Consider the following 10000-nt stretch of genomic DNA (forward strand, 5'->3'; position numbering starts at 1 on the left):
TGTGTGTGATAAACTCATGTTAATATGTGTAAATATGAACTTGTGAACATAAACTCGTCAAAGCTGCACAGGCACACTGAGGGGTAGCCATAGCAACCCAGAAACTCAATGTTCATTGAAAAGTTTAATTTCCCCAAATCAGCTCACCAATAAAGGACAGTCATGAACTTAAAGTGATCACAACTTTAAATGTGGACGGGAGGGCTAAACGGAAAAATATTTATGAAATTCTATATTTACCTGGGTTAGTTTGCTGTAACCTCGTCAACCAAAAGCTCTAATTCTAATTTTATCTCATCATCCATGGTGGCAGGAAAACGCAGGCTATGTCTACCCTATTTTAGCGGGGCGTTATTGACACTAATGGGCGGGGTTAGGCGCTAAGGACAGATGACGTTCCTGTTTGATAAATAGGATGAAAAACACTGTGCGGTAATTTGCGCAGATTAAGCTGCGGTCGCAATGTTAGTAAATCAGGCTCTTAATCTTAATTCTAATATTTTTTTCATCAAAAATCTACACACAATACTCCATAAATACCCAATACTCCATAAATACCCAATACTCCATAAAGATGTGGAATTGTTTTGTTAATGAATTAAAAATACAAGATGTTTAGGTATTCATCCCTTCCTTAAAGCCTTCCTTAGTATTTAGTCCTTCCTTAAACCACCTTGGGCAGCCATGACCGCTTTGAGTCTTCTTATAAATGATCCTGCAAGCTTGGCACACCTTTCCTTTAGAAGTTTCTCCCATTTTTCTTGGCAGAATCGTTCAAGCTTAACCGTGTTTGATGAGGAATGTCGGCGCAGAGCCATTTTCAGATCTCTCTAAAGATGCTCTATTGGGTTCAGGTCCGGACTCTGGCTAGGCCATTCCAGAACTTTGTCTTTCAGAGTTCCCCCAAAGCCACTCCTGTGTGTTCTTGGCGGTGTGCTTCAGGCAGTTGTCGTATTTAAAGGTACACCTTCACCCCAGCCCGAGATCTTGAGGACACTGTAAAAGGTTTACACTCAGGATTGCTCCATTTGTTTCTGCATCCATCTTTCCCTCTATCCTGACTAGTCTCTTGTCCCTGTGACTCCATCTTTCCCTCTATCCTGACTAGTCTCTTGTCCCTGTGACTCCATCTTTCCCTCTATCCTGACTAGTCTCTTGTCCCTGTGACTCCATCTTTTCCTCTATCCTAACTAGTCTCCCAGCCCCTGTTGCAGAAGAACACCCCCACAGCATGATGCTGCGACTGTAGGGATTAATGGGGGTGATGCTCAGTGTCTGCCTCAGTTCGCCTCCAAACACCGGTAAAAGTGGACTAAGTCCAATTAACTCCATCTTGAATACCATTGATAGAAGTAGAATGCACCAGAGCCAGGTGTCAGGGTCGCTGTGGTTACTAGCATTGTGGAGTATTAGTACTGTATTGTGTGTAGACTTGAAAGGGTCTGAAAATCTTCTGAATGCTCTGTGCATACTAAAAATATAGTTAAACCATGGGTTACAAACACAGCCTCTTCCTGACCTCTACGTACAAAGATCTTTAATCTTTAAACACACACACACACACACACACACACGTGCATAAACTCACAGTCATCGTATTTCTTGTGTTCTTGGTTAATGTTCGCAGAGAAATATGTCCTCAAATACAATCAATAATACTGTCAGCTTGCTTTCTCTAGGCAATAATGAATAGATGACCATAGCATTGACTGTGTGTGTGCGTGTGTGTGAGTTAGAGATGCGCGGATGGGCTATTATTTCATCTGCAACCGCATCACAAAACGCATGATCCGTCCGCTACACATCCGCACCAATTTTTTTGAACAATTTTCAAAACCGCACCCGCCCGCCATCCGCCTGTTGTTTTTAGGTATAGGCGCTGCTGACGCGAGGCTAGAAAGTTCTTGCCTGTTCTTGAAAGGAGACTGATCCAATGCCGCAAAGATATTTAAAGGATAAAGCCCCTAGTATGAAATCCTATTGGCTATGTTGTAGCCTATCCCCAGAATATTATCAGTGAAGTGACGTCTGTCTCTGATCGATGCACAGGGAGAAACTTCAAAATAGCCAAGCACATCGGCAAACCTGACCTTACCATAGGCTAGTAGGCCTACACTTTTTCACTACACATCATTGTAATAAAACGCAATTTGGTACACCATTTTAATACGGTAATATAGCCTTGTTTTTAGTTTAGAAGGAAACGCAGAGTCTGTTAGCCAATTCCGAAATGTCACCGCATTGTAGGCTTTATACTGTAACAACCCCAACACTTGCCTGCTTGCCTTGCAAATCAAAGTTTTCCGACTATTTTTCTTACCTTCTTTCTTAGCTGGTGATGTTACTGAGCTAGAAGTGTAACTTGTTCTGAACATCTCGCGCTGCCAATGCCCAATGTCACTTCTGAGTCAAATCACTCCATCATCTCTTTGAAATTCCTTATTCCACGAGTGGTAGGCTACAATGACTGGCTGTTTTAAAATATAACTAATAGCCTAACGAAACAAAATAATTCGGGCAGTTTCATCTACGACACGTTAAGGCTTCTTCCAATACTGACAGCTGACTCATAGCTTGCAGGTTTGCGGCGTTGCAAAGAGACGCGACATGATAGGGATCGTCACTTAATTTTAACTTTTTTGCTTCCTTTGTTTGCTTTGTATGCATACACGGAACTATGCCAATTTACTGCCTGATAAAAATTTGATTATTTAAAAATGTGCTTGGATGTAGGTAACGACATTTAACAATGTGTAGATATTTTGAATTTCGTTTGGTAAACCGACACCCGCCCGAATTTAATTAAAATATAATTTTTTGTCACGTCACCCGCCCGATCCGCAGTTTAACCGCGGAGTCCGCGGGTGCAACCGCCAACCGCGCATCTCTAGTGTGAGTGTATCCGTGTCGGTGTGTGTGAGTGTATCCGTGTCAGTGTGTGTCTGTGTGAATGTATGTGTGTGCGTGCCTTTGTGTGTATGTCTGTGTGTGTGTGTGTGTATGTGTGTGTGCGTGCGTGCGTGTGTGTGTATGTGTGCGTCCGTGTGTGTATGTGCGTGTGTGTGTGTGTGTGTGTGTGTGTGTGTGTGTGTGTGTGTGTGTGTGTGTGTGTGTGTGTGTGTGTGTGTGTGTGTGTGTGTGTGTGTGTGTGTGTGTGTGTGTGTGTGTGTGTGTGTGTGTGTGTGTGTGTGCGTGTGTGCGTGTGTGTGTGTGTGTATATGTGCATGCGTTTGAGTGTGTGTGTGTATATATGTGTGTGTGTGGCTGTGTGCGTGTGCGTGTGTGTGCGTGTGTGTGTGACAGACAGTCCAGTGGGAAGCATTATTTATGGCATGTAGATTATCGGTCATCAGCACAGCGGGGCTGCAATGCTAAACCGACCTGAGGGACGAGGGTGGAGAACACTTACAGACATTAATCTGAGTGCACACACACACACACACACACACACACACACACACACACACACACACACACACACACAAATGGACACACACACCCATATTTCCTGTCTCTCACTCACACACTTTCTCTCTGTGTCACAGGTCATTTTATATGGCCTTCTATGAATATGTGTGATTTCAGTATGTACCATTAAAACTGGCCATGGGAATTGTTGTAGCCTTCAATGGCTTCAGAAGAATTTACATCATATAAAAGCTGCATTATTAGCATACTTTAAATAATTAAAATGTAATCATCCCCGTTACTCTGAGCTTTTAAGTTCTTCTTTGATGTTCTGACTTCAAACAATCAAGCAATCAAACTGAAGCTTTTGTGATCACAAATGGTTAAGGGGAGATCCGTTTGTGTTCAAAGAGGTGTTCAGATTGGTTTAATCATTATTGTAGTACACACACACACACACACACACACACACACACACACACACACACACACATCAGGTAAAAGGCCCTTAATGATGGCAACCTTTCAGTTGGCTTTGGTAACCAAAAGCTCATGCCTCTTAAAAGGTGATATTGAGCCCTGCTGTCATACTCACACTCTGTCTCCTTCTGTCTCTCTCTCTCTCTCACACACACCCACACACCCACACACCCACACACACACACACACACACACACACACACACAAACACACACACAGTAACACAAACTGTATCCACTATAAATCCAACCCTTCCTCTTCCCCTTTCCCCCAATTATCTCTTTATTTCTGTCGATTATCACTGTATTTTTTTCTTTCTCTCTCACACTCACACCAGACACACACACACACACACACAGCCTCTTGTTCACAGTTTTTTTTCCTCCTCTCATCCTCTCGTTCTTCTCTTTTTCCCCTCTGCACTTGCTCTATCTTCCAGAAGGATGACTTTAATGCCGTTTCAATGAGAATTCATGGCGGTGTTTAGCTTTGTGTGTGTGGTGTTTAGCTCTCTCTTTCTCTCTCTCTCTCTATCTCTATCTCTATCTCTGTGTGTGTGTGTGTGTGTGTGTGTGTGTGTGTGTGTGTGTGGGTGGCGTTTAGCTCTGCTGTTGGAGCAGATTGGGGTTTAGGTGCTAATCTTTTCCACCTCCAGTCTCCTGAGATACCTGCTTTTTCCATCCCTGAGCCACTCGCTGCACGCACGCACACACACACCCACACACCCACACACACTCCCTGCCTCTCTCGTCTACACCACTCCCACATAATTGGGCAGCTTTGCACGTCATGGCACATTTTTGTGCTCACACACACATTTAAGAATCCCTACATTCACCAAAGCTTAGACATGTGTGTGGCCTCGTGTGTGGTTGTGTTTGGCTTTAAGGCAGGTGTGGTAGAGCTGGCCTGGGGCTCTTTAGTGTGGGTGTGTGGGTGTGTGTGTGGGCGTGGGTGTGTGTGTGTGTGTGTGTGTGTAGCCATCCAATTATGACTTATTTAGCAACAGAAAAGCCATTTTGGCCACACATATGGTTCACAGAGCACAAAACTAGAAGCATCCATGCCTAAGTTGGTGCACAGTGCAGGTCTGTTCCTTGTGTGTGTGTGTGTGTGTGTGTGTGTGTGTGTGTGTGTGTGTGTGTGTGTGTTTATGTGTGTGTGTGAGGGAGACACTGAGGGCCTGATTTACTAACATTGCGACCGCATCTTAATCTGCGGTCGCACATTAACGCACGGTGTTCTGCGCATTTTCCGTGGTATTTATTAAACCAGATCCGCGCTGGGCACTCTGTGCTAACTCCGCCCTTTAGGGCCTGATTTACTAGCATTGCGACCGGAGCTTCATCTGCACCTTTGCCAGGCGCACATTAAAGCACAGTGTTTTTCTGCATTTTCCGTGGTATTTATCAAACCAGTTCCGCGCTGGGCAATCATTATTTAGCGCACCGTTAAAAGACAGGAGAAGTCGCCTGCAAGTTACTGTCACCATGGAGATTCGAGGAAGAAAAAACTAAGGTTCAGCGAAGAGGAGATAGACATATTGGTTCACGTTCGCTCAATCACTGAACCTGATTCAATGGGCATGCGTTTATATTGTTGTTCTGCCCGCCATCACCTACAGCGAGATGTTTAAAAAAACACGATTATAAAGAATATGCTGTTGGTGGCATTAATGCATAAACTGTCTATTATAACAATATAGATGTGTACATGGCGAGATTAATAAGTTCTACAAGGGACATGGGTTCACTACAATATATCCCCACTGAAACAAATACATTTACCAAGTAACCAGGCCTCTCCAAAATCACTGTTGCTCAATCATGGATAAATGGCACTATTCCGGAAGATAAAACTGTCATGGACAGATCCACGGTATTTGGCTACCACGTTAGTAATGGTCATGTTGGCATCACAAATGACCTGGACATTCATTGAATATGTGTGCTTTCTGTTTCGGTAAATGTGTTCGTGGATTGAAGGTGGGACTGTTTGCATGTGGGTGCAATCAATGGCTCATAATTACGTTCGGAAAGTTTAATTTCAGCTATCGTAGTGGGGAAATGTATATTGACCAGTGCGCCGTAGCAATGCGTTGAGTACCTGGGTGAATATTTGGCTGAGTGAAGGCTGAGATATACCAACTGCAGATGCTATAACTGTTTGAAATTATCCGGAGGCCAATATTTGCAAATGTTGCCAGGAGTTTAACAACTGATGGAATGGAATGTGATCGCCGGGTGGAGGGTTCGATGTCGTCTCTGATCTGGTCCAGTAATTGAAATATTGCGTGGCTGGTTAACCTGTACCGTCTAATGATTTGTGGTTCGCTTAACTGAAAAAGTGTTATACGAGTTGAAAAAATTCTTCCTGTGCGCTGTCTCTGTCTTCTTTCTTCGCCTTGCTCTTATAACTGCTGCCATATCAACGTTTTCAGACTCAATGGAAATGCGCTTCCTGGTTAATACGTGCTTTTATGAGGCGGAGAATTAGCCCTCAAATTAGACACGTGCGCTCGCCAGGCAGTTTTAGTAAATACCACGCAATACATCATTAGGCACACTTAACTTCTCTCCTCCCATATATTTGCGCTTCACGCCCAGGTTTCTTATACCCTCCCATCTCGTTGCGTTTCACACCCACAAAGCGTAAAAATGCGCCTCTACTCAAATGCGCCTCCTTTGTAAATACCGTTTTATGTTTACGACCGCTATTGTACGCCTGAAATGGGCGCAATCCTGTTAGTAAATCAGGCCCTAAGTGTTGATATTCAGACATATATTCTCCTGTCACACCTCCTGTCTCATTGCGCGCACACACATACGCATTCACACAAAACTGTATTCTGTGTTGACTGTAGTTGACACCCATCTCAATATATGACCTGGCTTTCACATAATATAAAAAACAACTAGCCTTTTGACCCAACACCTACAACATCTTGCATTCACACACACACACACACACACTCTCTCTCTCTTTCTCTCTCTCTTTCTCTCTCTCTCTCTCTCTCTCTCACACTCACCTCTGCCTGCCTCTGGTCGCGTGATATCAATATAAGTGTCAGTATTCCACAAGTTCTCACATTTCAGTCGAAGTGGCAACACACTGTCATAAAAGCATGGCAGCACTGCACACACACACACACACACACACACACACACACACACACACACACACACACACACACACACACACACACACGAGAGGGAAATAAGGAAGCTCATCATTTTCACATTAGCACTGCCTCAGATGTGCCGCCACAAAATGAAAATTCATTACGAAACACCATGGCGATCGGTCCGTTGGCCATGCCATTCTGTTCGCCTCATTAACTCTAATAATGTTATTGATTTCTAATGTTTTATTTTTGTTTTTACAAAGCTGATTGGAAGTTGTTAAACAAAACTATGCCATCTACGATGATGAGGTAGACACTGTAAATTCAGTAAAATCAAACTAGTTCGGTAAATTTCAAGTATGACTGTTCACAGTATATTTTCATATTTGACATAGTGCTGTCAAAATGAACCTGTTTAATTCATTTGAAATATTTAACTAGTTAAATGCAACACAAAATAATGCAAATATCGTAGCTGCCTAACCCAACAGGCTGCACACCACATTCAGACTACTGAGAGGCTGAGCTAGCCACTCACTCCCTCCAAAGCACCTCCCTCCCCAAAGGTCTGTCCCTCTCTCCCTGCTTGTTGCATCTTCATCTCAATCCATGTTTCAAAATAATAGTCCCTTCTCACTTTACTACTCACACATCAGACACAATAGCTGCCTCTCAAGCTGACAATCAATGTTGGTGGCCTTAATGGCTTTTTTGGAAATCTGCAGTTCACAGGAAAGAATCTGTGTTCAATGTTAAAAAGGTGCTTTTAAGCTACGGTATTTCAAATTAAATATACTTAGTTAGTGTTGAATGTACATTATTACTGTGATTTTACATTTGAATGTCCCATCATTAAAAGCTTTGTACTTAGGAAGGGAAAAAAACAATCAGTCACGATTAATCAGAGCAAATTGGGCAATTCATGAATTAACTGTTTTCATTCAATTAGCTAACAAAGAGCTCTCATTTCACCACTTCCCATTATGGGTAATGAAGTCCAGGTGAATACTGTATGCCCATTATAGGTCCTTACAGTCCTTAAAGAAGACGTGTGTGTGTGTGTGTGTGTGGTTGTATGTGTGTGTGTGTGTGCGCATGTGCGTGTGCGTGTGAGTGTGCGTGTGCGGGTTTTTATATAAGTAGTTTATGAGGTGAGTAGTGTGTACGGAGTGTGTGTGTACAACCATGGGTAGTTTTCCGTCTCGCCTGAGTGTGTTTTCCCGGATCTTTCCGTCAGGTGGTGCGGCGGGTCTATAAAGGTGTTCCTCTGCAGCTGCGTGGAGAAGTCTGGGCTCTCCTGCTAGACATTCCTAAGATCAAGGAGGAGAAGAAAGACTTCTACGAGGTGACACACACTCGCACTCGCACTCGCACTCTACCGCACTCACACTCACACTCACACACACACACACACACACACACACATTCACACACACAATCACACACACTATCCTACACACAATCCCACCCTCACAGGTGCAGCACCCCTGCTTTCACAAACACTGCTATTTGGCTAATTACAAAAATTGCCCACTGTTTTATACACACCAGCAAACACATTACCTCCCACAGTCCTTTGGTGTTGCACACACATACACATAGGTGACACAGGCATTCATACACACAAAAAGACACACACATTTTGGGGACCAACAGGTGCAACCTTCTCTTTTACACACACACACACATATACACAGACACCCACATATACAAAGACACATACATATATACACACACACACACACACACACACACACACACAGACACACACACACACACACACACACACATACACAGACACACTAACAAACTCATACACACAAATATGCAGAAGAACACACACATTTACAGGTGCACAGGGATGCATGTTCATGCACACACACTGGGTAATGAGAGAGAGAGGGAAAGAGAGAGAGAGAGAGAGAGAGAAAGAGAGAGAGAGAGAGAAAGAAAGAAAGAGAGAGAGAGAGAGAGAGAGAGAGATAATCTTAGTCCATTAATTGAGTTGGTGAACGTATGTATGAAAGGGAGAGAAGAAGAAGAAGGAAAAACTGGTCAAAAGAGTGTGTGTATGTCTGTGTGTGTGTGTGGGGGGGGGGGGTGGATGTGGGAGGAAGGGAGAGAAAAGGTGGGTTGGAGGAGGAAAGAGATTCTGTGTGCGTGTGTGTGTGAGTTCATCACTTTGGTGGCAGGGGAATATTGTGTGTGTGTGTGGGCACACAGTATTGGACTGAGCTGGAGCCAGTCTTATTAAAACTCATCTCCTTCAAACAATCCCTCTTATTTACTGTCTCTCTCTCTTTATTGCCTCTCTTTCATCCATCTCTCTCTCCATCCACTCATCCATCTCTCTCTCCATCCCCCTCTCTGTCTCTCTCCATCCACTCATCTCTTTGTCTCTCCATCCCACTCTTTCTTTCTCCATCCATCCATCCATCTCTCTCTCTCCATCCACTCACTTCTCTCCATCCACCTCTCTTTCTCCATCCCTCTCTCTTTCTCTATCCATTCCTCTCTCCATCCAGCTCTCTCTCATCTCCTTTTGTATCATCATATCCTTCCACCAGTCTCACAAAAATGTCTCCCCTTCTTCCACTCTGTCTCCTAATCACTCCATCTTTCTATCGCTCACACACACAAATTTGTATTCATTTCATTTCAATCACTTCCCTTTTTCTTTTTGTTTCTCTCTGGCTCATCTCTCTTTCTCTAAATTCGTCTTCCTTCTTCACCCTCCTTTCTCTCTCCCTCTCTCTCTCTCCTGCTTTCTCTTCCTCGATTCAATTCAGTGCCAATTCAGTGATCTCTGTTGGAGTTACACCACTCTTGCATTGCCAAGGCACAAACATTGAAACCCAAAGTGTCATTCTCTCTCTCTCTCTCTCTCTCTCTCTCTCTCTCTCTGTCTGTCCGTCCGTCTGTCCGTCTCTCTGTCTCCCTCAGAAACTGAAGCTCAGGGCGCTTGGTATGTCCCCTGACATCCGTCAG

At 43.8% G+C, this 10000-nt stretch overlaps 1 protein-coding gene across 3 annotated transcripts in view; it reads left to right on the forward strand.

The window, feature by feature from the left end:
* usp6nl (USP6 N-terminal like) overlaps window positions 1–10000 on the forward strand; it is a gene marked incomplete at its 5' end in the record, with an annotated part of 77545 nt that overhangs the window by 52846 nt on the left and 14699 nt on the right. For all 3 annotated transcript variants that reach the window (XM_080851121.1, XM_080851119.1, XM_080851120.1), the window contains 2 exons: window positions 8250–8357; window positions 9956–10000. The exon at window positions 9956–10000 is cut by the window's right edge and continues 65 nt beyond it. In XM_080851121.1, coding sequence (XP_080707247.1) covers window positions 8250–8357; window positions 9956–10000 — 153 coding nt within the window. The remainder of the gene's footprint in view (window positions 1–8249; window positions 8358–9955) is intronic.

This window comes from Sprattus sprattus (genome assembly GCF_963457725.1).
Source record: "Sprattus sprattus genome assembly, chromosome: 14".
Taxonomy (NCBI): Eukaryota; Metazoa; Chordata; class Actinopteri; order Clupeiformes; family Clupeidae; genus Sprattus; species Sprattus sprattus.